Source organism: Microcaecilia unicolor, chromosome 1 (genome assembly GCF_901765095.1).
Source record: "Microcaecilia unicolor chromosome 1, aMicUni1.1, whole genome shotgun sequence".
Taxonomy (NCBI): Eukaryota; Metazoa; Chordata; class Amphibia; order Gymnophiona; family Siphonopidae; genus Microcaecilia; species Microcaecilia unicolor.
In genome coordinates, this window is record NC_044031.1 from 132,395,593 (window position 1) to 132,423,331 (window position 27,739).

At 42.4% G+C, this 27,739-nt stretch overlaps 1 protein-coding gene across 2 annotated transcripts; it reads right to left on the bottom strand.

Moving 5' to 3' along the window:
- Positions 1-1,756: 1,756 nt before the first annotated feature.
- On the bottom strand, positions 1,757-26,104 carry SAMD9L (sterile alpha motif domain containing 9 like). 2 transcript variants are annotated; one of them, XM_030200425.1, is made up of 3 exons: positions 26,050-26,104; positions 25,721-25,920; positions 1,757-6,887 (listed from the first exon to the last, which is right to left on the bottom strand). In XM_030200425.1, the coding sequence occupies exon 3, from the start codon at positions 6,863-6,865 to the stop codon at positions 2,045-2,047; it is 4,821 nt and encodes a 1,606-aa protein (XP_030056285.1). In that variant the 5' UTR covers positions 6,866-6,887; positions 25,721-25,920; positions 26,050-26,104; the 3' UTR covers positions 1,757-2,044. The 2 variants fall into 2 exon arrangements, with proteins under 2 accessions (XP_030056285.1, XP_030056294.1); XM_030200434.1 differs by lacking the exons at positions 25,721-25,920; positions 26,050-26,104 and adding an exon at positions 9,013-9,085.
- Between the last annotated feature and the right edge of the window lie 1,635 nt (positions 26,105-27,739).

Here is a 27,739-nt window from a genome sequence, read left to right on the forward strand (position 1 = left end):
AAGGTGACAGTATTTTTAAGGGTTAAAAGGGATGCCAGCCCCCTACAGAAAAAAATGCATTAAAAAATGTGCAGTTAGTGGCTAATTACCACAAAACACTTTAATGCATTCTGCGGTAAGCCTTTTTGGGTGTATTAACTACACATTACATCTTAGCGCCCTTCAGTAAAAGGTCTCCATAGTATCCTTTTTGGAGATTAGTATAAAAAGGGATTTTTGGTTTCTAGCAGCATCGTTATGTTGAGGGCTTTCTCCTAATTTTTCTGTTTGTTTTTCCTTTTATTTTTTGGTCTTCTCTGTTCTTTTTAAGGGGCCTTTTTACTAAGCTGCAGTAAGCACTAAGGCGTGTTTACTGCAGCAGGGTGCACTAAGGGGTCCTGCAGTAATTTTGCCATGTTCACACGCTACCCATGCGCTAAAAAAGTAACATTTATTTTTCAGTGCAGGGGGCATGTCTGGGGGGTTTGAGAATGGGCATGTCTAAGCAAATCAGTTAGTGCATTAGCATTACTGCACTAACCAATTAGCACAGTGAGTCCCTATTGCGTACAAAATAGGTGGCAGTAGGGGCTCATGCGCTAATGTCAACGTGCTAATGAGAAAATTAGTACATGGCCATTTATGGAAAAATCTGAAAAGCAGCCATTTACATCTGTGGTAAAAATGGTCTTAACAAGCGAGAAAAACCTGCATAACAGGCCAACAGGGGCACTTTTTGCTGCAGCTTAGTAAAAGGGTCTCTAACAGGGGCATAATCGAAAGAGAAGGACGCCCATCTTCCAACACAAATCGGGCGATGGGCGTCCTTCTCGCAAGGTCGCCCAAATTGGCATAATCGAAAGCCGATTTTGGGCGTCCTCAACTGCTTTCCATCGTGGGGACGACCAAAGTTCACGGGGGCATGTTGGCAGTGTAGCGAAGGCAGGACTGGGGCGTCCTTGGCCGATAATGGAAAAAAAAAGGGCGTCCCTGACGAGCACTTGGACGACTTTACTTGGTCCATTTTTTTTCATGACAGCCTCAAAAAGGTGCCCGACCTGACCAGATGACTACCGGAGGGAACCGGGAATCACCTCCCCTTACTCCCCCAGTGGTCACTAACCCCCTCCCACCCTCAAAAAACAACTTTAAAAATATTTGTTGCCAGCCTCAAATGCCATACTCAGGTCCATCACAGCAGTATGCAGGTCCCTGGAGCAGTTGTAGTGGGTGCAGTGTATTTCAGGCAGGCGGATCCAGGCCCATCCCTCCCCTACCTGTTACACTTGTGGTGGTAAATGTGAGCCCTCCAAAACCCACCTGAAACCCACTGTACCCACATGTAGGTGCCCCCCTTCACCCATAAGGGCTATGGTAGTGGTGTACAGTTGTGGGGAGTGGGTTTTTTTTTTTGGGGGGGGGGGGGGGTTGAGGGGCTCAGCACCCAAGGTAAGGGAGCTATGCACTTGGGAGCTATTTTTGAACTCCACTGCAATGCCCCCTAGGGTGCACGGTTGGTGTCCTGGCATGTGAGGGGAGAAGTGCACTACGAATGCTGGCTTCTCCCACGACCAAATGGCTTGGATTTGGTCGGTTTTGAGATGGGCATCCTCAGTTTCCATTATCGCCGAAAACCGACGACGACCATCTCAAAAACAACCTAAGGACGACCATCTCTAAGGTCGACCTAAATTTCATGATTTGGGCGTCCCCAACCATATTATCGAAACGAAAGATGGACGTCCATCTTGTTTCGATAATACGGTTTGCCCCACCTCTTTACGGGGCCGTCCTGCAAGGGCGCCCTCATGAAAACTTGGGCACCCGTTCGATTATGCCCCTCTAAGTGTGATATTAAATTTCTGGCAAGGTTTTTGGCTGATTGTTTTGTAAATTCTCAATAGACTGCTTTGTAATTTTCTATTTAGAAACTTTAAAACTTGAAAAATGTAATTATAAAAAAAAAAAGAAAAACAGAAAGCAAAACAATCCAGAAACAGAGAAAAAAAACCCCCTTCCATCTGATATCGAACAAGAATCCCTTCCAAGTCACTGAGTAGGGCTCTTAGATGCTTTCTATGTCATATGCTATTAGCCCTTCAAAAGAAAATCCCACATAAAAAGAGACTCTCTCAATGCTTCTGCCACTTCTGAGCTGGCCTAAGTAAACAGGTCTGATCGGTAGCTTTATTGTTTCACCAATGCCACACTCCAAGTAGACAAGATTATTTTCAGTCCTGCCATTTAGACGAAGCAATAGCTTTTCAACCTGCTTTTCCTTCCATATGTCTCCATTTTGCCAAATAGAATTTAGATCAGGTACATCACAGAAATACTGATCTATTTTGCTTTTATGAACAATTTTATCTAAGTTTTCATGTCTCCCCAGGTAGAAATGTGCTATAGGTTGTTTGGAATGGCACAGGTATCCATACTGCCATCTAAAGGAATTCCTCATTGATGAAACATACTTTTCCATGTGTTTGAAATCCTGATCTAACTGCTTACGTGGGTGTGTCCAGAATAGTAGCGAGGCTAGGAAGTATGGCTCTGGATAACGGTGATTTGAGCCTACTTCTTTCAGGACTTGTCTGAGGATTTCTTTCAGGTTTTTAATGGGACATATAAACTTAGACTTTGGTTTAATGCAATTGAGAACTATGTTTGCCAAAATAAAATTTAGTTTATCCCTATTGTTGGTATTGGATTGATTTTTAACCAAGAAGTCATAGGCATATACAATGTCTTCTATTTTGGCAGCGCCTTTTTCATGATTGAGATACTCCAGCAGCCCAGAAAATCTGTCAGCCTTGTCGGCTACCAAAGCTGTCCTGAACTGCTCTATTTGCAGTGTCATACTGAACTTATGCTCAGTGACTTTCTCTCTCAACTGTTTAAGGTCTGATGGGCAGAATAGGTTTATGTATCGCTCAAAACATTTGGAAACCTTCTTGCGTATATTGAGATCTGTAGTTTCCTTTAAAAAGTTCCTAGGCTTCAAATGAACAAAATAATCCTCAAAAAAGTCAAATGTATTTTTCAGATTTAATTTTATATTGCTAAGATAGTAATTATATTCACTGATAGCATCATAAAAGTCTTGATCATTTCTGTCCAAAGTAGATATTGGAATATCACGTTTTCCTGCTAGATACTGTAGCAGCTGCATTTTAGATAGTTCATCACCTTTGATGAAACAAGGCACTAGCTCTAAAAGGTCAATAGTATACAGACAAACTTCTATCTCTCCCAGATAGCCAGCTGTACTGTAAATATTATATTTCCTTCTAGACTTTTGGCACTCCCAGTCAGTTCTTTCATTTCCTTTTCTTTCACACTGCTCCTGACATTCCTTAAAAGCTTTTGAAGCATTAGTAGCAATATCAAGAAGAAACTTCAGATCCTCAGGGGTTAGAGCTTTCCTTTGCATATTTTCATCCAGCCAACATTTTAACTGAGTTTTATAAATTTGTCCCAAAGTACTTGATACAAAAGAATTGTCTGGTGCTATTTGTTTTGCCCTTTTGGCCCATTCGAGAGCCTGGGTAAAGTTTTTCTCCTTTATATAGAAGTGTCTACCTAAGGCTTGGCAGATAAATGCGTTTTGGTTGAATCTAATCGTTCCCTCCATTAAGACATTTTTAACTTCTGTATTTCCTTCCTCTTCCTGTATTGCTTCAATTAAGGGAGAGAACAATGTATTTGTTTCATCACCATGTTCTTTGCGAAGTCTAGTATATAACATGATCTGCATATCTTGTACAAGTCTGTCTTTTCCTATTCCGATATCATAAAATAAATTTGTTCTTAAAAAGTTTAGCATAACTTCACTTTTATCTAAATGGTAGGTGACTTTCAGTTCTTCAAGACACTGATTAGCTATTAGGGGATGAATTATACGCAAACCTTCATATCTGCCATAATTTTCTACTTCTGTGCGTATTATAATAGTAGAATAGGTCCCCATCTTGTCTTCTACGGTTTCTCTTCCCCAGAAAGTTTTTTTAGCAGTTATTCCTAGGAATTCCTCACACTGTGAAACAGATATTGTGGAATCTTTAACAAAAGAGTTTATTAATGCCAGGAAAGAAATAAGTTGTGCTTGCTTACTGGTACTACTTAGACCCTTTAGTATGTTCCTAACCACTTTTTCTATGTACTGTTCATTAAAATTACTCTTCATGATCATAAAGGAATAAAAATCATCAGGCTGTTGATGCTGCTTTTCAATTTCTTTAAGTTTTTCTTCAAAAGATCTTTGTTCCTTGAGAGATAGTGAGTATTTCAGGGCAACACTGTCAGTAGGATGGTCTTTTGAATTTCTCTCAGGATTCTGGGACCTAAAACAGTTGAGAATGATCACCAATGGATGCTCATACCTAATGTATTTTTCTGCTACTGCTGCCTGAATATAATTTTGCAATATGTAGACATTTCCTTCCTCTTCAAAATCATCCACAAGAAGTAATACAGGTAGGTAATCTTGCTGTTTTGTGGATCCATAAGTTATTAAATTGGTAACTTGTCTTCCAGTTTCTTCAAAATCAATTGTTTTATTTTTGAGAATTGCACATCTAAATATTTTCCTTAATTCCCAGAGCATATGCATAGCTAAAGTGGTTCCTCCACAACCTGGATGATGATACAGAGTGACAATTTTTACACATGATTGCCTGGGACATTGACTCAATGATTTAATCAAATGTTCAAGTTTTTCATATCGATCTCTTTTAATAAAAGGTCCAGAATAATGTTTTGAAGAATAATAAAAATTCCACCATGATACTTTACCACCTCGATAAAAATGTTCTTCCTGACGTTTCTTGAAATCAGCAAATTTAGTTTTATCTTTTTCTAGCTCTGTGTTCTGGCATTCATTCTCACAGAGAATTTCCAGCGCTGTCATGAAGTCCTCATCTTTCTTGTTTAGAACTGTAGAAGAAGAGCCAGATGATGGCAAAAATCGCTGGGCCGACTGTGTTACAGACTTCAGTTTTAAAACAGTGCCATTTATCTCTTCAAGGCTTAAGTTAGAAATGCACCTGTCTACAATTTCATCTGTAGCTATAACTCTGGCTTGTACAAGGTCTTTCCATCTCTGGAAAGCATTTTTATCTTCACAAATGCATAAAATATCATCAATTCCTTTCATTTCTTGGTAAAATGCATACAATGTTTCAATAATGGGATCTCCTGGATCTTCTACTGTGGACAATAGCAATACTACTACTAAAAATTTCCCTCTAGGCATTATGTCTTCTTGTGAAAGAAATGAGATCAGTTTTCGTACTGTGCCAGCCCTTTCTTTGTGCCACAGTCTGGGTGTCAAAGGTTGATATTCTGAACTATCAAGATCTGATCTACCATTGCAGAAAATCCAACTGGTTTGTTTAAAAAGATTTAGGATCTCAAGTTTTTCAGAGGTTGACTTATCGATATCTTTATATTGATCAGGAAAATGAAGATTTGCTGCTCGACTTTTGCTGTAAAACTTACACACCCCATTAGTCATTGATTCAGGATCAAATTCAAGTACAGCAAACCACTGTATTTCCTTCAGAAATTCAAGATGCTTTATTTGACTTTCGTGGGACTTATTTGTTACTAAGATATAATGGGAATAGTAAGAATCATCGAGTGTGTCTTTATTACCAGTGAGTAGGCTAGCAAGTCTTGCACCCTCTTCATTGCTTTGCTTTGCTTTTATCCTTTGATCTTCTGCTGTTTTTCGAGAATCATCTAATGATTTCATGCTTAGAACATGTGTTGTGTACTCACTATCCTTCTTCTTGACATTAGCAAAGATGTCTTTAGAGCTTGCACCATCTCGTATAAAACATGAAAGTTCTATATTTTTCTTCCATCCTTGTTCTGTGTAGGTTTGTTGATATGTGTGGAAGAATACAGACTTACAAATGGAGTACTGTGGTACCACATCTACTTCAATGACACATTTACCTGTTGGAATGTTATTCTGATGTAATACATCTACAAATCTTGGTGATCGAATACAACTTTGTGCTGCATTATGGTCAGTTGTTTTAAAGTACTGCTTGATCATTTGATCGAACCAGTTAATAAACACATCTTTTTGATCAAGTTTGATGCCTATAATTTGACCATGTGGTTTGTCTTTTACTCCTAAATGGATAGTACCATTGGTACGGGAATTCATACATGCTGCTGCAAATCTGAAGACCTCATTGCAAAATTTCATCTTCATATCTTCTTCTGTGGCATTCTGGGTGTTTGTGAAAAGCTTAAACTCATGCACCGGATCAATAAGATTTAGTGGCCCTGATTCAGGAGTAAAAATAATGTGATTTTCTATATATCGTCTACTGTCGTGAAACTCATCAAATGGATACGGTATACATGTTGCATTTAATTGGCTGCTTTCCAAAGGTTCATTGGTGTCACAGTTCACAAAGTCTGTTTGATTTAATTTTATTTCACTTTCATTTATTGGCAAAGAAATCTCTCCGGGGGCCTTTGTGGATTCAGGAACTGAAACATTACATGAACTGTTAATAGTGAACTCATTTTTTTCTTTACTTTTTCTGCTTTGCTTTTTATTTGCTTTAATTTCCTTTTCTGGTGATTTCTTTCCTTTTTCTTCTGGTGCAGAAGTTTGACTTTTGCAATCATGTGGAACCTTGTTGAGTTTTTCAAGCTTCGTCAGAATTTTAATAGCAGGTCCATGTTTAAAGCCCATGTCTATAAGATCTTGTTTCATTAATTCTTTCAGGACTGAGCCTGTTACTTCTTCATTTTTCAGGATTTCTCCATATTTCTGCTCAAGTTTTACATGTTCAGTTACCCAATAATTCACATGCTCTAAGGTCCAGTTGTCCATATTTTCAGGTAACTCTGTTGCATTATCCATTTTTTTCCTTATATTTTATGTCCTTCAAAGAAAGAGAAAAACAATAAAATAAGAAAGATAATAATATAATCAGTTTTCCCTATGCTTTTTTAACAGCATGTTTTGTGATTTTCATATACTGCATGCATTTACCACTAAAAGAAGATGTCAAGATATCTTAGCACAATGACCATGTTCTACTAAAAGTAGGCACCTCAAATTGCCACAGGACAGTATTTATCTTCTATATTAGGGGTGAGCAAAGCCAAATACATTTCAGTAGTCTTAGTAAGCAAAGGGTTTATGATTTTTGTGGTGCAGCCGTTTCTTCTCCAAGCTGAAGAGCCTAGCTGTTTTAGCCTTTCCTCAAAGGGATATCAACCCATCCTTTTTATCATTTTCATCACCCTTCTTTGTATCTTTTGGGTTCGATTTCTACTATAGCTCCTTGTGACTCTGGGCAAGTCACTTAACCCTTCATTGCCCCAGGTACAAATAAGTTCCTTGAATGTAGTTGCAAAAACCACAGAAAGGCAGTATATCAAGTCCCATTCCCTTTCCCTTTTCTAATTCTGCTACACCTTTTTGAGATGCAGTGACCAGAATTGAATATAGTATTCAAAGGGCGGTCACACCATGGAGTGATACAAAGGCATTATAACATTCTCATTTTTGTTTTCCATTATTTTCCTAATAATTCCTAACATTCCATTTGCTTTTTTAGCCGCTACGGCATACTGAGCACAGGGTTTCAATGTATCATCAAGGATGACACTTAGATCCTTTTCCTGGGTGGTGACTCCTATTGTGGAACCTTGAATCACATATCCATAGTTTGGGTTCCTCTTTCTCACATGTATCACTCTGCACTTGCTAACATTAAATGTCATCTGCCATTTGGATGCCCAGTCTCCCAGTCTTGTAAGGTCCTATTGCAATTATTCACAATCTTCTTGTGATTTAACAACTTTGAATAACTTGGTGTCATCAGTAAATTTAATTACTTCACTAGTTATTCCCATAAATATGTTAAAAAGCAGCGGTCCCAGTACAGACCTTTGAGGAAGGCCACTATCTACCTTTCTCCATTGAGAATACTGAACCTGCTCTCTGTTTTCTATCGTTTAACCAGTTTTTAATTCACCACAGGAGATTACCGCCTATCCCATGACTTTCTAATTTCCTCAGGAGTCTTTCACGAGGTACTATGTCAAATGTCTTTTGAAAATCCAGATACACAATATCGACTGGCTGAACTTTATCCACGTTTACCATTTTGTTTGGTACTGATGTCAGGCTCACCAGTCTATAATTTCCCAGCTCACCTCTGGAACCCTTTTTTAAAAACTGGTGTTACATTGGCCACCCTCCAGTCTTCTGGTACTATGCTTGATTTAAAGATAAATTACATATTACTACAGTTGCTCTGCAAGTTCATTTTTCAATTCTATCTCTACTCTGGGATGTATACCATCCAGTCCAGGTGATTTGCTATTCTTCAGTTTGTCGAACTGCCCCATTACATCTTCCAGGTTTACAGAGATTTGTTTGTTTCTCTTCAGAAACAGCTTATATTTGTATAAATTACTCACACACACTCACTAAAATTACACTAATTAATCACAGCAGTCCCACTCCTCCTCCTTGTACTTTATTTATTTTTCTAGAACATTCACTCCCTGGTCCTGATTTTGATTGCTAATTTCCTAGTTCAGTCCTGCTTATGATGCACCTCAGCATCTCAAAGCCCTGATTTCAGATCTCATTCTCGAGTCCAGTATACTCCACAGCCAGCCAATAAAACCCAGACACAACCATTCCCTCACACAAACATGCTTGCATTTACACCCACACCTTGCCAGGCTCCTTAAAGACCCAACCTGTCACCTGTTTCCAATGCTTCTCACTTTACCTCAGATGACCCCTCTTCTGCATCTTTGTGCCACCCCTAAACTGGTGTAAAGATGCAGTGTTAAAAACGATGCTAAATTCTAGAAGTTTTTTTTAAGCTGAGAGCAATTGCTTCTTCAAGGATCTTGTATGCCTATTGTACTATTCTTTAGTACAGAGATTTTTCTTGAGATTTTCCTGTTATAAATCTTTGTACATTAGGAAAAAAACTAGGAAATCCCAAGTAAACTGGTGTGGTAAAGCATAGCGCAACTTACTACATTGGTATCTTGTTGCTTTAAGTGGGGTCTGAAGAACTGGTATTCTGGATGCCAGTATGGCAGGTGTATGCTGTTTAGTAGAGAATGACATGGGGATAGGGAGGCGTAGTAAACCACAGGAAATCATGGTAAATCTAAAGTAACAGGAAGATATCAACAAGAATTACAATAGAAACGAAAGTGAAAGTATTTATCACCCTGCAGGAATGGTAAAAAACCTTGTTCCTACGCTAAAAAACAGAAGTGCATTTACCGCAGATTTTACCTTGTTCAGGGCGTATCTGCTATGGGGCCACGGGGGCCTGGGCCCCCGTAGATTTGGCCCTGGACCACCTTACCGACGACTCTCTCAACCCCCCCTCCCGCCGCCAACCCGCCGTTGCCTACCTTTGCTGGCGGGGGACCCCAACCCCCGCCAGCCGAAGTCGTCTTCCTTCGTTTGGTTTCTGACATCCTGCACGCACGTACAACGTGCAGGACGTCAGACACAGAAACAGAACGAAGCCCTGCAGATCGCAAGGCTTCATTCTGTTTCTGTGTCTGACGTCCTGCACGTTGTACATGCGTGCAGGACATCAGAAACCAAACCAAACAAAGGAAGAAGACTTCGGCTGGCGGGGATTGGGGTCCCCCGCCAGCAAAGGTAGGCGACGGCGGGCGGGGGTCAAAGTTGTTGGGGTTGTAGTGCTATAGAATATAGTAGTAGTAGGTAGTGCTGGCAGCGGGGGGGGGGGGGGGGGGGGGGGCGCCAGGGGCTAAAATGTGCCCCCTCACCTCGGCTCGGCCCCCACCACCGCTGAAGTTCAGATACACCCTGCATTTTCTCACCTCCTCCTAATGCAGATTACGAACAGTTCTGAGAGAAGAGGACATTTCTGTGGGTAAGTGACATTATTTTATTCTGTGCTTGGAAACTTAAAGATTGGGTTTAAAAGAGGGATTGTAGGATATTGATAAACACAGAATTAAAAAAACAAAAACTTTACTAGCTAGTCTCCATACCCTTTCCCCCATAGTTTTAAAACAAACTTTCAGCATTAACAGATAGTCTCTAGAAGGCACAGTAGGACCTAGTTTAGTCTTAGAAAAAAAATAAAAAGAGAGAAGCAAGCATTATTAACTAGTTTCCATAGTGTACAAACCTTCTCCCCATAGTTTTAAAACTTAAATTTTCTGCCACAGCATTAACAGAAGGCACAGTAGAACCTAGTTCAGTTCTCAATCCCACCCACCCCTAGCTAAACTCTTCATTTATAGTCAACTTTTCTAATTAGAACAAGAGGGAAGTTTTCTTTAGCGTTTTGTATAATTAGTTTCAGAGAAGCAAACACTAAATAAATTACACCAATTAAGACTCTTTATATACATCTGATATCCCTAGTACCTTAAGAAGTTTTAATTAAACAACTCTATAATACTAAGATGCAGACAGTAGTCCAGCAGTGAGAGGGGTGCTATCCAGTCTTTTTTAAAATTGAGTGTCACATGTATGATTATCTCCCAGTTGGTGATAAGTCATATGTGTGTGCTCGATGCAAAGAGCTCCTAGCTCTCAGAGAACGAGTCCGTTCTCTTGAGGCTTGAGTAGCAGAATTAGAGGCGCTGAGGGAGACAGAGAAGTATAAAGAGGAGGCCTACCACCTCCAATATGGCAGCGCCTCACTAAAATTACACTAAAAGAAGAGCATCACCCTGGTGCAGCTGAAAGTAATCCCGTAGCCAGGACCAGCACACCAGGAATGCAATATCCTCGCACACCGAAGATGTGTCTCCAGGAGCTACTGCCCAGGAGGGAAGGGTTAGGACAGCTGTTGTAGTTGGTGATTCGATTATTAGGCATGTAGATAGCTGGGTGGACGTGAGGATCGCCTGGTGACTTGCCTGCTTGGTGCAAAGGTGGTGGACCTCATGCATAGGATTTTAGATAGTGCTGGGGAGGAGCTGGCTGTCTTGGTACATGTGGGTACCAATGGCATAAGAAAATGTGGGCGAGAGGTTCTGGAAGCCAAATTTAGGCTCTTAGGTAGAAAGCTCAAATCCAGAACCTCTAGGGTAGCATTTTCAGAAGTGCTACCCGTTCTACGTGCAGGACCCAAGAGACAGGCAGAGCTCCATAGTCTCAATGCGTGGATGAGGTGATGGTGCAAGGAGGATGGTTTTACATTTGTAAGGAACTGAGCAACATTCTGGGGAAGAGAGAGCTCCACCTTAACCAGGGTGGGACCAGGCTGCTGGCATCAGCTTTTAAAAAGGAAATAGAGCAGCTTTTAAACTAGAACCTGGGGAAAGGCCGACAGTCATTCAAAAACGCACGGTTCAGAACAAGATATCTTTCAAAGATATCACCAGAACAGGGACGATAGGGTATCCTGATAGTGAGGTTGCAAAAAGAGTATAGTAGATCAGGTGATCATAAGTAAAACTCAGACAAAAGATTGCAAATTAACACTGTCAACTAATGAGCAAGATGTAAACAGGAACAACAAACATAGTATGAAATGTCTATATGCAAATGCCACAAGCATAAAAAATATGATGGGAAAGTTAGAATATATTGCACTAAATGAAAGATTAGATATAATAGGCATCTCTGAGACCTAGAGGAAGGAGGATAACCAGTGAGATACTGTCATACCACAGTACAAATTATATCGTAGTGATAGGGTGGATCGAATTGGTGGAGGGCCTTGAATCAAATAGATTGAAAATTCTGCAGGAAACAAAACACATCTTGGAATCCCTATGGACTGAAATTCCATGTGTAAAGGGGAAAAGGACAGCGATAGGAGTGTACTACCGTTCACCTGGCCAGGATGAACAGACAGATGTAGAAATGTTATCAGAAATAGGGAGGCTAATAAACTGGGCAACACAATAATAATGGTGATTTCAATTACCCCAATATTGACTGGGTAAATGTAACATCAGGGCATGCTAGGGAGGTAAAATTCCTTGACGAAATCAAGTACTGCTTTATGGAGCAGCTGGTACAGGATCCAACAAGAAAAGGAAAAATTTTTGACCTAGTCCTTAGTGGAGTGCATGATCTGGTGCAGGAGGTAATGGTGCTGGGGCCGTTTGATAACAGTGATCATAATATGATCAGATTTAATATCGGCTTTGGAGTAAGTACACAGAGAAAATCCAATATGTTAGCATTTAGTTTTCAAAAAGGAGACTATGATAAAAGAGAAGAACGCTGAAAAAAAAAAAAAAGAGGAACCAGCTGCGAAGGTCAAAAGTTTACATCAGGCTTGGATGCTGTTCAAATATACCATCCTGGAAGCTCAGGCCAAATATATTCCGTTTATTAAAAAAGGAGGAAGGAAGACCAAATGACAGCCAGCATGGTTAAAAAGTGAGGTGAAGGAAGCTATTAGAGCTAAAAGAAAATCCTTCAGGAAATGGAAGAAGGAACCGGCTGAAAATAATAAGAAACAGCATAAGGAGTGGAGGACTGACCCTCCATTGCCTAACGTACAAACTTAAATTATAAGCCCTCCTGGGACAGGGAACTACTACCCAGTGTACCTGAATGTAACTCACCATGAGCTACTACTGAAAAAGGTGTGAGCAAAATCCTAAATAAAATAAGGAATGGCAAGTCAAATGCAAAGCACTGATTAGGAAGGCACAGAGAGACTTTGAAAAAAAGATTCCATTGTAGGCAAAAACACGTGGAGGGGCATAATCGAACAGGCGCCCAAGTTTTCATAACAGCGTCCTCGCAGGACGTCCGCGGGAAGGGGTGGGGAAACCCGTATTATCAAAACAATATGGGCAGCCATCTTTCGTTTCGATAATACGGTCAGGGACGCCCAAATCTTAAAATAAAATAAAACATGGAAAATGTTATTTTCCATGTTTTATTTTGTTTGATTTCTATTGATAACCTTTAGGAGTGGACTAACACGGCTACCACATCTCTCAACTTAACATTTAGGTCGAAATTAGAGATGGTCGTCCTTAGAGATGGTCATCCCTGGTTTTCAGCGATAATGGAAACTGAGGACGCCCATCTCAGAAACGACCAAATGCAAGCCCTTTGGTCATGGGAGGAGCCAGCATTCGTTGTGCATTGGTCCCCCTCACATGCCAGGACATCAACCGGGCACCCTAAGGGGCACTGCAGTGGACTTCAAAAATTCCTCCCAGGTGCATAGCTCCCTTACCTTGGGTGCTGAGCCCCCCAAAACCCACGCCCCACAACTGTACAACACTACTATAGCCCTAAGGGGTGAAGGGGAGCACCTACATGTGGGTACAGTGGGTTTCTGGTGGATTTTGAAGGGCTCACATTCACCACCACAAGTGTAACAGGTAGGGGGGGATGGGCCTGGGTCCGCCTACCTGAAGCGCACTGCACCCACTAAAATGGCTCCAGGGACCTGGAAACTGCTGACAAGGCGCTGGGTTTGACATCTGAGGTTGGCATAGAGGCTGGCAAAAAATATTTTTAAAGTTTCTTTTGAGGGTGGGAGGGGGTTAGTGACCACTGGGGGAGTAAGGGGAGCACGTCCCCGATTCCCTCCGGTGGTCATCTGGTCAGTTCGGGCACCTTTTTGAGGCTTGGTCGCAAGAAAAAAATAGACCAAGTAAAGTTGGCCAAGTGCTCGTCAGGGACACCCTTCTTTTTCCATTATTAGCTGAGGATGCCCATGTGTTAAGCACACCCTAGTCCCGCCTTCGCTATGCTTCCGACACGCCCCCGTGAACTTTCGTCATCTCCACGACGGAAAGCAGTTGAGGACGCCCAAAATCAGCTTTTGATTATGCCGTTTTGGGCGACCCTGGGGAAAGGATGCCCATCTGCCGATTTGTGTCGAAAGATGGGCGCCCTTCTCTTTCGAAAATAAGCCTGATAGTAAAACCTTTTTTAGGTACATTAAAGGCAAGAAGCCGGCAAAAGAATCGGTTGGATCACTAGATGACTAAGGGGTAAAAGGGGCAATCAGGGAAGACAAAGCCATAGTGGAGAGATTAAATGAATACTTTGCCTCGGTCTTCACCAAGGAAAATTTGGGAGAGATACCAGTACCAGAAATCATATTCAAATCTGACAAGTCAGAGAAACTGAATGAAATCTCTATAAACCTAAAGGATGTAATGGCATAATTTGACAAATTAAAGAGTAGCAAATCTCCTGGACCAGATGGTATTCATCCCAAAGGACTGATAGAATTGAAAAATGAACTTGCGGAACTATTGTTAGTAATATGTAATTTATCTTTAAAACCAAGCGTGGTTCCGGAAGATTGGAGGATGGTCAAAGTAATGCTGACTTTTTAAAAAGGTTCCTGAGGTGATCTGGGAAATTATAGACCGATGAGCCTGACGTCGGTGCCAGGCAAAATGGTAGAGACTATTATAAAGAACAAAATTACTGAGCATATTCAAAAGCATGGATTAATGAGACAAAGCCAACATGGATTTAGTGAAGGGAAATCTTGCCTCATCAATCTATTCCATTTCTTTGAAGGGATGAACAAACATGTGGATAAAGGTGAGCTGGTTGTGCATCTGCATTTTCAAAAGGCGTTTGACAAAGTACCTCACGAAAGACTCCAGAGGAAATTGGCAAGTCATGGGATAGGAGATAGAGTCCTATTGTGGATTAAAAACTGGTTAAAGGATAGAAAACAGAGTAGGGTTAAATAGTCAGTATCAGCGGAGAAGGGTAGATAGTGGGGTTCTGAAGGGGTCTGTGGAGGGAGCGTTGCTTTTTAACATATTTATAAATGATCTAGTGATCGAAGTAACTAGTGAGGTAATTAAATTTGCTGACGACTCAAAGTTATTCAAAGTTGTTAAATGACAAGAGGATTGTGAAAAATTACAAGAGGACCTTACGAGACTGGGCATCTAAATGGCAGATGACGTTTAATGTGAGCAAGTGCAAAGTGATGCATGTGGGAAAGAGAAACCCGAATTATAGTTATGTAATGCAAAGTTCCACATTAGGAGTCACCAACTGGAAAAGGGATCTAGGCATCATCATTGATATGCTGAAACCCTCTGCTCAGTGTGTGGCGGCGGCTAAGAAATCAAATAGAATGTTAGGTATTATTATGAAAGGAATGAAAAACAAAAATGAGGACGTTATAATGCTTTTGTATCAGTCCATGGTGTGACCGCACCTCGAATATTGTGTTCAATTCTGGTCACCGCATCTCAAAAACGATAGAGTGGAATTAGAAAAGGTTCAGAGAAAGGTGACAAAAATGATGAAGGGGATGTACCGACTTCCCTAAGAGAAAAGGCTAAAGCAGCTAGGGCTCTTCAGCTTGGAGAAAAGACAGCTGAGGGGAGATATGATAGAGGTCTATAAAATAATGAGTAGAGTGGAACAGGTAGACGTGAATCGCTTGTTTACTCTTTCCAAAAATACTAGGACTAGGGGCACACAATGAAGCTACAAAGAAATAAATTTAAAATGAATCGGAGAAAATATTTCTTCACTCAACGCGTAATTAAACTCTGAAATTCGTTTCCTGAGAACGTAGTAAAAGCGGTTGGCTTAGCGGGGTTTAAAAAAAAGGTTTGGATGGTTTTCTAAAGGAAAAGTCCATAGACCATTATTAAAATGGACTTGGGGAACATCCACTGCTTATTTCTAGAACAAGCAGTATAAAATGTATCGTACTGTTTTGGGATCTTGCCAGGTACTTGTGAGTTGGATTGGTCACTGTTGTAAACAGGATGCTGGGCTTGATAGACCTTCGGTCTGTCCCAATATGGTTGTACTAATGACCACCTCCCTTCAGTGACCCAGCCTACTATGCCTTCCTTTAAGTTTCTTCTTCCACTCATTGCAGGGTTGTCGTTGCTCCCCAACTTCCAAGCATGATGTCACCTCTGAAGAGTACCATGACTGGACTCTTCTTCTGCTACATTGCCCGCCACTACTAAACACATCTAAATAAAGTGCAGGGAAGACACTTCATTTTGTAGGTTTTGTGGTGACAGTGGCAAGCAGTGTGAGTCAGTGGTGAAGTGTGTACTTACAGATACAGTGAGCAAGGGCCAGTTTGAGGCTGAGCACCAGGCAAGGATGGACCTGGGAGGAGTACCAAAAGAGAGACCCAACAGACTACAGTACAGGCTAGTTATATTTTGCCTACTTGAAATAAATCCTGTTGCCATGTACAGTTTCTCTGCGCCATCTGCCTGAGGCATTTAACCCTGAGCCAGCTGGCCCTACAGTTGAGCAACAGATAGTGAGGCGACTCTCTGCTTCCATTCCTTCCTGTCCTTGCCCTCCCTGTGTCTCCTCCATGTCCTCTCCCAGTTAGCTGCCTTCTGGTCTGTAAAATACTGCGGTCAGGTGGACAGGTACAAAATCTAACAACTTGTTTTTTTTTAAAGAAAGGTCTGGCTGGTGCCCTCGAAACGTTTACAAATTTCAGAATGATCACATCTCCCTGTCCATCTCTCTCTTCCCCTCTATAGATATGGTCCAGCAACTCTCTGACTCCTCTCTTCCCCTCCACACCTATGGTCTAGCTATTTCCTGCACCTCCCCCTCAAAAAAGTGCAGCTTCAAAGTTCAGCAGGGCACTGCTTGGAAGGGAGTGCGACATCAGGAAATCCAGTTTTTCGGTAGCAGGAGATGCAGCTACACAAATCCCAGTGCTGTGCTTCTTCCTGGGTTGTGTAAATGGCAAAACATGCACTGGAAGTGAAAGCCTGCTGCATGCAGTTTATGGCCTATACAACCTGAGAAGCAGCATGGCATCAAGGTAATGTAGCCACATCTCCTGTGGGCCCAGCATCTCTCTCCCTCCACAGTCCAGGATCTCTCTTATTCATACTCGTTCTCTCTCTTCCTCTCTGCCCTGTTTGGTATCTCCACCTCTCTCCTGCCTCCCTCCATGGTCTGGCACACCCCCCTCTCTCCTGCCAACTCCCTTCCACAAGTCTAGCATCTCTCCTTGCCCTCTCCCTCTTCAGGTCTAGCACCTCTCCCTCTTAACCCCCCCCCCCCATGAGTCCAGTACTTTCCATCTTCTTCCCTCAGCCCACATAGCCCTCTCGCTCTTCTTCTCTCAGCCCTCCCAAGTCTAGCACCTTCCCCCTTCTCCCAGACCTCCTGCTAGGCTCCCTTCAGTCACCCCCAGTGAGTTCAGCATCTCTTCCTCCTCCCCCAGTCCCCCAGACCCTTGCTCTTCTCCCCTCAGCAACCCTCCCATCAGTCCAGTATTTCTTCCTCTTCTCCCCTCAGCCCTCCAGACATCTTGCTTTTCTTCCCTCAGCTAGTCGCCCCCCCCTTGATTTCAGTATTTATTCCTCTTCTCCCCTCAGCCCCCTTCTCTCCCACCTGTGTGTGCAGCACTTCTCCCTCATCCTCTCTCCATCCTGTGCTTTTCCTTAACTGCGCCCTGCCCTCACGGTGGGTGGGAGGAAGGGGGCTGAAGGGAGAAGAGCAAGAGGTCTGGGGGTCTGAGGAAAGAAGTCAGATTCAGGTGGAAGGGAAGGGGATGGAAGAGAGAGACCATGCTACAATCTTTCAAAATTAAAAAAAACAAGGTTGTCTTTATGCTGGGCCTGCGACACATCTCCCAGGTGCTTGTGACACACCGGTTGAGAACCGCTGCTCCAAGGATTGTCTGGATTTCTTATATATTGTAATCTGCATGGAACCTGGTGGTTTTGCAGAATATAAGATTATTTTCTGTTGTACTGTAACAACAGTACACATTTTCTATCATGGGTTAATGGGCATTAAATAAGTAAGTATTACTACTATTTCTAATTTTCAGTCTCAAATACAAATTTTGATATGCTATAATTATTTTTTGAAAGCCAGATCTTTATTACTCATTTATTTTGAACTTGAAAGTTCTGAACAACTGTTACAAATGCAACACTAGATATACAAACTTGAGTAAACACATATGTAACTAATTTTTACAAACTATGAGTAAATATTGGCTCACCAGCATTGCACACATATTTGCAAAGTCATGTGATATGTCTTTAAAGTGAACTGTGAGGGAAGCATTCAGTCAAAACATGTATATGTAAAGTCTATGCCTACTCCCCCCCCCCCCCCCCCCATGACTGTACTTCAGTGTTCAAAGAGAAAAATTTCCCTTTGAAAACTGACCCAGAAAAGAGGTCAATGTTCAAAAGGTTTGACTGGCTAATTTTTCAAATTAGCTGGATGAAACCTGAGATATGAATGTTTTCTCCTGCTCACTGGCTAAATTTTGTCCAGCTAAATCACTGTAGCAGAAAACTGTGCAGATAAAAAGAGACTGGAGATATTTCCAGGTGGTGCTAAAATTTTATATATTTGGTACTTTTTTTAGTGCTAGCCAGATAATGATAGATGGCAACTTGGTCTGTACAAAGGGCTGCCCTGAAATTATGTGGGTAAGTTTTACTGACTATATTCAACGGCAGAGTTATCTGGACAAGACCCATTAAATTTCTGGTTAAAATCGTATGAATAATTTTATTCAGCTAAATTTACCAATTGCTGGCTTGCTGAATATTGCTCTCAAATGGCTGGCTAGTCAAAGGGAAATCTACATAAGTACATAAGTAATGCCATACTGGGAAAAGACCAAGGGTCCATCGAGCCCAGTATCCTGTCCACGACAGCGGCCAATCCAGGCCAAGGGCACCTGGCAAGCTTCCCAAACGTACAAACATTCTATACATGTTATTCCTGGAATTTTGGATTTTTCCAAGTCCGTTTAGTAGCGGTTTATGGACTTGTCCTTTAGGAAACCGTCCAACCCCTTTTTAAACTCTGCTAAGCTAACCGCCTTCACCACTTTCTCCGGCAACGAAGTCCAGAGTTTAATTACACGTTGGGTGAAGAAAAATTTTCTCTGATTTGTTTTAAATTTACTACACTGTAGTTTCATCGCATGCCCCCTAGTCCTAGTATTTTTGGAAAGCGTGAACAGATGCTTCACATCCACCTGTTCCACTCCACTCATTATTTTATATACCTCTATCATGTCTCCCCTCAGCCGTCTCTTCTCCAAGCTGTATAGCCCTAGCCTCCTTAGTCTTTCTTCATAGGGAAGTCGTCCCATCCCCGCTATCATTTTAGTCGCCCTTCGCTGCACCTTTTCCAATTCTACTATATCTTTCTTGAGATGCGGCGACCAGAATTGAACACAATACTCAAGGTGCGGTCGCACCATGGAGCGATACAACGGCATTATAACATCCTCACACCTGTTTTCCATACCTTTCCTAATAATACCCAACATTCTATTCGTTTTCTTAGCCACAGCAGCACACTGAGCAGAAGGTTTCAGTGTGTTATCAACGACGACACCCAGATCCCTTTCTTGGTCCGTAACACCTAACATGGAACCTTGCATGACATATCTATAATTCGGGTTCTTTTTTCCCACATGCATCACCTTGCACTTGCTCACATTAAACATCATCTGCCATTTAGCCGCCCAGTCTCCCAGTCTCGTAAGGTCCTCTTGTAATTTTTCACAATCCTGTCGCGATTTAACGACTTTGAATAACTTTGTGTCATCAGCAAATTTAATTACCTCGCTAGTTACTCCCATCTCTAAATCATTTATAAATATATTAAAAAGCAGCGGTCCTAGCACGGACCCCTGAGGAACCCCACTAACTACCCTTCTCCATTGTGAATATTGCCCATTTAACCCCACTCTCTGTTTCCTATCCTTCAACCAGTTTTTAATCCACAATAGGACATTTCCTCCTATCCCATGACCCTCCAATTTCCTCTGTAGCCTTTCATGAGGTACCTTGTCAAACGCCTTTTGAAAATCCAGATACACAATATCAACCGACTCCCCTTTGTCCACATGTTTGTTCACTCCTTCAAAGAATTGAAGTAAATTGGTCAGGCAAGATTTCCCCACACAAAAGCCATGCTGACTCGGTCTCAGTAATCCATGTCCTCGGATGTGCTCTGTAATTTTGTTTTTAATAATAGCCTCTACCATTTTCCCCGGCACCGACGTCAGACTCACCGGTCTATAATTTCCCGGATCTCCCCTGGAGCCTTTTTTTAAAAATGGGCGTTACATTGGCCACCCTCCAGTCTTCTGGTACCATGCTCGATTTTAAGGATAAGTTGCATATCACTAGCAGTAGCACCGCAAGCTCGTTTTTCAGTTCTATCAGTACTCTAGGATGAATACCATCTGGTCCAGGAGATTTGCTACTCTTCAGTTTGCCGAACTGCCCCATTACGTCCTCCAGGTTTACCGTGAAGTCAGTAAGTTTCTCCGACTCGTCCGCTTGAAATACCATTTCCGACACCGGTATCCCACCCAAATCTTCCTCGGTGAAGACCAAAGCAAAGAATTCATTCAGTCTCTCCGCTACGTCTTTGTCTTCCTTGATCGCCCCTTTTACCCCTCAGTCATCCAGCGGCCCAACCGATTCTTTTGCCGGCTTCCTGCTTTTAATATACCGAAAAATTTTTTACTATGTTTTTTTGCCTCTAATGCTATCTTTTTTTCATACTCCCTCTTGGCCTTCTTAATCTGCGCCTTGCATTTGCTTTGATAACTAGAGGATGACCAAAATCAGAGGTTTTGATTTTGGATGAAACTGAATCTATGGCTGAAATAAGCCACTCAGTTTTAGCTGGAACCAAAGCCAAAACCTCCGCATGCCCCTCCCCTCCAGCGGAAAACAGGTGCCTCTGGGCTATGCCCCCAATCAGCAGAAAGCGAGTTGCCCCAGGCTGCCCATTCCGGCAGAGAACTGGCACCTTCCTTGGGCTGCCCACCTGTAGGCTATCCCTGGGCCAACCTTAGAGAAGCCCTGGTGGTCTAGCGGCCTCTTCAGAGAGGGAGCAATCTCACTTGCTCCTGCCTGTGCTGGCTGTGCAATCAAAATGACTGCTGTAACTTCCTGCAACAGACTTGCAAGACCGCTGCAGGAGGTCACAGCAGTCATTTCGAGATTGGAACTTTGCTCCTCAAATGGCATAGGCAGGGGCAATCTCCAGTCACTCCTGCCTATGCTGGTTCCAGTCTTAAATTGGCTGAAGTGACCTCTAGCAGCAGCAGCCTCACGACTGCCCCAAAGAAGCCACCAGACTACAATGGCTTCTTAAGGTAGGCCTGGAGAGCACCTATGGGTGGTTTGTTTTGGGGGGGGGGGGGCAAAGAGTGATCAAGGGGGAGGGGCAGAGTTTCAATTTCAGCAGAAAATGCACTGACATTTTTGGCTGAATCCGAAGCACATGGCCGACTCAAGGCCTGAACCAGGTGAGCACTGGCTTGGGTGCCAGGACTGCTGAGAGACAAAGCCAGGCAAGGGGCAGAATTGGATCTTTATTGTTAATGCAATTATCCGGGTCCTGGGTGGCATGCAGGAGAGGACAGACGAAAGCAGGAAGGAAAAAGCTTGCCAGCCCGGGGAATTTTGCCTTCCCTCTCGGTGGCCCTGCAGGGCACCAGCTTCAAGGGCACTGAAAGCCTGCCTGACCTGGTCCCTTGCATCAACCAACTTCATGTTCCAGAGCCGGAATCTCTCTTTGTCCCCGAGTCCAGTGAACCTCTCTCAAACTTTACCCCTACCCCACGATACAGCAGCTACTTCCTGTTTCCACAGGGGCGCAGCAAAGAGGAGCTACGGGGCTTTCTGTGAAATGCTACTGCTGGGTGTGTGTGTGTGTGGGGGGGGGGGGGTTAAAAGATAGAAAAGAGAAAAGGGGGAGATACGTGAGCTGGGCACAGAGAGAAGGGAGAGAGATATTCTGGACAATGGGAAGGAGGGGAAGAGGTGGGGACTTGCTAGATAATAGGAGCGAGGAAGGAGAGATGGAGTGATGTTAGACCCCAAGGTGGAGAGGAGAAGAGGGGACGGGAGGGAGATAAGTTGGATTCAGAACCAGAGATGGAAGGGAAGGAGAGAGGGAGAGAGTCGGATCGTAGGGTGGAGGGAGAAGAGAGAGAGAGAGGGAGAAATGCTGGATAAGAGGGAGAGATGTTGGATCATGGGGTAGAGGGAAAGGAGAGAGGGAGAAATGCTGGATCTGGACCCAGAGGTGAAGGGGAAGGAGAGAGGGAGCGGTGTTATCATGGAGTGGAGGAAGAGGAGAGAGACAGGGAGGGAGAAATGCTGCATCTGGACCCAGAGGTGGAGGGGAAGGAGAGAGAGAGAGAGAGAGATGTTGGATCATGGGGTGGAAGGGAGGGGGAGGAGAGAGAGTCCCTTGAGTCAGCACTGCCGAAGCACAGCTAAACCTGGATTTCAGGCTGGTTCCAGTCTGAAACTGGAGCTGAAACCGAAACTGAAATCTGGTCAGCCTTTATAGATAACTTCTACTATTGTCTAGATTTTTCTCTTAGGTATTGCTATTCTGTGGGATTCAGTGCCACTATCTGTGTAGCGCCATTGAATATCTTTACAGGCTGCCTTGGCACTATCTGGATAGTGCTGGGACAGTACATGAGTGGAGCAAAGCCAGTGCAAGGGAAGAGTGGCAAGTTATTTGGAAAGAGAAAAGATTATAAACTCCCTGAGACAGGGGTATATTGTATTTTAATATTTATCTCTCCTGTATAACAGCACATAAATCCAGTGGCACTGTAAAAATAACCCAGTGGCATGGTAAAAATAAGTACAACACAGCACTGCATATATCCAGTACCACTGTAAAGATAACACAGCACTGCATACATCAGTAGCACTATAAAAGTCTTAAGTAAAAAAAAAATGTTGATACTGGGCTTGGTAATTTCAGTGGCGTACCTAGCGTATTTGACACCAGGGGCCGATCATTTTTAACACCCCCTTCTCTCTATATAAAAATATTATTTTTAGTAATAATCCATGAGTCACACAACAAGGGTATACCTAGGAAAGGCAGCATCTTAAACACTGCAGTGAGCACTAGAGCATCAATACACCCATTGTAAAACTAACGAAGACAATAGTAAAAATGATCCTGCCAACAGAAACCCATGTCTTTTTCACAAATATAGAACACTGATACATCCTCACCAAGTATAGAATAAGTAACCACAAACTGAAATTAAACTGAACCCCCAAGAGGCCAGATTCCGCATATAATGCAACACCAGAAACAGTGATGCATGTCCCCTAGTACTGTGCAAAACATAAAGATAGCAGACATAAATCTGAAAAATTGACAAATCGCCACTTTACAAACTAACAAACAGAAATAAAACAAAAAATAGAAAATAAGATAATACCATTTTATTGGACTAATACATTTGCGCTCTTTCTCTCTCCCTTTCATCCAGTGTCTGTCTGCTTTCTGTGCCCCTTCCATCCAATGTCTGACCTCTCCCCCTTGCCCCTTTCATCCACTGCCTGCCTTTTCTTTCCCTTCTATCCAGCATGTGCCTCCCTCTCTCCTTTTTACATGATGCATTCCAGCATCTCCCCCTCTCTCCACTCTCTGTTCCACATCCATATCCATCTTCTGCTTATCTCCTTTTTGACTTTTTTCTCTACATGCCCACTGTCATTCCCTCTTCCTCTCTCTCCTCCCCTCTGTGTCTCTGTCCCTATTCCCCCATGTTCAGCATTTGCTGTGTCCCCATCCCTTCCCATGTTCTTCACTCTTCTTTCTCCCTCTCTCCTGCACTCCAAACCCAGGGCCAGTATCTCTTCTGTCCCCTGCTTCATAGTACTGCATCTCGTTCTCCCCCTCCCCTGATCCGGCTTTTTCCCAGTCTCTTCTCCCTCATGCATCCCACCTTTCTCTTCCTTCCCCTTCTTGCTTCCCTTAGATCTAGCATCACTCTCACTCCTTTCTCCACTCTCCACTTTTCCCATTTCCCTGCCATTGCTTTCCTTCCTCTCTCCATCACCCTTTCTCCTTAGGTCTGGCATCGCTGTCTCCACCCCCTCTTCCCCTTAGATGTGGCATCACATCACATCCTCCTCTCTCCACCCCCCTTTCCCTTTGGTCGGTTGGTGTGGCTGGCTGGCATCGCTCTCCCCCTCCTCACTCCACGCCCGCTCCACTCCTGCATGCCTCCAAGCTTCCAGGGCCGCCAGTAGTCTCAGCAATGAAAGTGCTGCCTTCTGCTTGCCCCGGAAGCACCCTCTATACAGCTTCCTCCACCGCCCCACCCTCGGTTCAATGTTACTGCTATATGGATAGCACCAGAACTGACCTCAATGCACGGACATTAAGTGCCAGCTGCAGTCTGAATACCAATGCTTAATATTCATGTTACTCTCTTACCTATCTACTATGTTCCATTTTTGCTTATACACAATGCTGTCTATTAAAACATTCTATTACATATTGTATTGACATTGTAAGTAGTGTACTAGGCCATACTTTGTTTTGTTATTTGAATATTTTTAGTGCTATAATTGTCTATTGCTTATGTTTGATTTATTCTTACTGTACACCGCCTTGAGTGAATTCTTTCAAAAAGGCAATAAATAAATCCTAATAAATAAATAAAACAACATGAATCACAGAATTTAAATAGTGACCAGAAAGTGGTTCTATTGCCTCAAAAACTGAGAATAGCTTTTCTCTGACCTGTCCTCTTGCTGATCTGTCTTGTAGCTTCAAATTTGCCCTAACCCTATGACTTTCGCAATTCTTAGGGCATTATTCTAATCAAATCCACTGCATAGTTTGGATTTCAATCTCTTGGTTAATAGTGTGGTGCCCCCCTTTTGTTTTCTCTCCTGCTACATCCCTCCTTTTAAGGGTCCTTTTACTAAGCTGTGGTAAAAAGTGGCCTGCGGTAGTGTGGGTGTGTGCTCTTGGTGTGCTCTGGTCTATTCTTTCCCTCAGCTGGGAAAAACGGCTTTTTTCAATGGAGGCAGTAAATGGCCATGCGCTAGAATTAAAAGTAGCGTGCGGGTATAGCCCTTACCACCACCCATTGACCTAGCTGTAAGGGCTCACGCGCTACATGCTTGGCACTCATGCAGCATGCGTCAATGTGGCTGCGCTGCCGATTACCGCTGGGAATGACATTACCACCAGGTGGGCGCGCTAAATGGGCGGTAGTTTTGATTTGGCACGCGCTACATGCTCGGTAGCCCTAACGCTGCCTTGTAAAAGGGCCTCTACTAAGTGTCTTGCTTGACTGACTGCATTTGTTTTAGAAATGTCAAATAGTTTGGTATATCAAACAAACCAACATTCCTGTGAAATGCAAAGATATATGATAATGAGAAAGGGATAAAGCCTCTGCGCCCACACCTCCACTCAATATATAACTTTATAGGGTAGGAAGAAAAAACCGTGGGTAAATTTCCTTCATCATCAGCACCAAAAGCCCTTATCTCAATTCTCTTTTTGCTAAAACTGCACAGGAATAACATCAGTGGATCAAAAAATATAAATTAGAAGTGAAAAACGCTTAACTTAAACTTCCAAAGCATATGTGGAGATAAATGTGCAAAAGAAGTCAGTTAGTCACACAGACTATGGCCTGAGTTTCGCTGTCACAGCTGTCTCAAGGCATGTATGACATAAAGCACAATACATCTTCAATTGAGAGGCTTTTTCCCTTTCTCATTAATCATATGTCTTTGCACTTCACAGGAATGTAGTACCGTTAAGTACTTTGCAGTTTCTATAACAAGAGGTTGGTTTGTTTGATATTTTTGATATCCTCTTGTCCTCTTTGTTTTTTTTATCAAATAGTCTGGTATAAGCATACCTCATAAACTAAATCCATTTCAATTTCAATCCAAGTATCTAAGGTCTCTGAATATAAAAGTCTATACACACCTGGATTTCCTTGCAGGTTTTCCACTGTAGTTCAAAACAAGAATTTTTCTTCATGTAAAAATAGCTTCTTTATCATTCGCTTATAATGAAGAACATATGAAAATGACAATTTTTAAACAATGCTGGTGTCTTGTGGCTCGTTAAAAAAAAAATCTTCTGTTCAAAAACCATGAGCCCATTTAACTTCTTCCTGTTTTCTTCTGCAAAGAAAAACATGGTTTTGATAAGAACTACACAAATACGTTACAGAATATCATATTTCCTTGTTATGAACAAAAAAAAGTGGAAGTTAGCACTCCATCACCAATGTTTAGTGAAGAACTATTTACTTTCTGTTGTAGATCGTCTCTTATTTGATAAATTCTTGCCTTTGCAGCGACCAGGGTGGGTCAAAATTGTTCTAAAAAGCAGCCCACTTCCTGAATGAATCATAGCAGAAACGAAACTTAGCAGAAAATTTAAAGGTACAGTACACGATTTACCACCAAAATGAAACTAGAAGAGTGCTCACTCATTTAGTTTAACTCTGATGGCTGGGAGGAGAAAAAGCCCACAGACTGCTATTGAGATAGCCATGGGGAAAGCTAGTGTTTTGTCTCTAGGATTAATAGCATGGAATCTTGCTACTATTTGGGATTCTGTCGGGGACATGTGACCTCACTTGGCCACTGCTGGCGGCAGGATACTGGGCTAGAATATAAAACACATAGCAAAAGAGAGAGAGAGAGAGAGAGAGTAGTAGTAGTAGTAGTAGTAGTAGTAGTAGTAGTAACTAAGTAAATATTTTGAACTATGATTATTTAGCAGTGAAACAGTGATATACACTAGGACCATGAACTCCTCAATAGTGGAGGAGTGGCCTAGGGGTTAGGGTGGTGGACTTTGGTCCTGAGGAACTGAGTTTGATTCCCGGCACAGGCAGCTCCTTGTGACTCTGAGCAAGTCACTTAACCCTCCATTGCCTGCTGCAGTGCGGGGTACAAATGTAACAAAAAAAAAAACTGAATAATTTTCTCTGTGCTGATGTTTGCTGGAAACGGACCTTTTATAGAACCTCTCAATACACTACCATATACTATCCTATAGGTAATAAATTTCAGCCCCGCCATGCGTTTGTTAATGTATTCTTAAAATCTTTAATGTGATAGTGCATCTAATACTAGGAATGAGCAATGGAAACATTTTTTTGTTTCATGTTGTTTCTTGTATCATTTACAAGAGTTTGTTTGTTTGTTTTGGTTATTTTGCCATTACAGAAGCAGTGTCGTTGTGTGCCCTCTTTGCAATAGTGTATAGTACAGTACAGTCTCGATTATCTGACCAGCTGGCATATCTGACAACCCCCCTCCCCCCCCCCCCCCCCGGTGACATCATCCCATTTATTTCTATTAAAAATCTTTGTTCTAGGAACAATTTGTGAAAATCGGGAACTGTATGCCTTTGTTTATGTATTGTTTGAGAGGTTTATGGAAACCAAATTGCACTCCCCATGGGGGTCAATATTCAAAGCGATTTAATGGGCTAGAAATGTCTCCTTTCCGGTTATATCGCCTGTTCATGGCTAACCGCTAATTTTCAGTGGCACTTAACTGGTTAGTGCTGCTGAAAATAACCAGTTAGTGCTGAACTGAAAACTGGCTGTTTTGGGGGTGGAGTCAGTTAAGTGCCAATATTCAGCACATAACTGGCCAGGGTTGTTTTTTTTTTTTGTTACATTTGTACCCTGCGCTTTCCCACTCATGGCAGGCTCAATGCGGCTTACATGGGGCAATGGAGGTTAACCGCATAGACCACATAAAAGTCAGTCCTATCTTTCTGTAGTAACCCATAGCAGGTTAAGTGCTAAATATTGCGCTTAACTAGCTATGCGTTAGCTGGCTCTGGAAACACGTAAATGAAATGTTGGTGCCCGGATATGGCCTGGCATTGAATTTCCGGGTTTAATGCTGGCAATGGTCAGCAAAACTCTGATTGCCACCGGCTGAATATCAGGCCCTATGTGTTTACGTTGCCACTCCA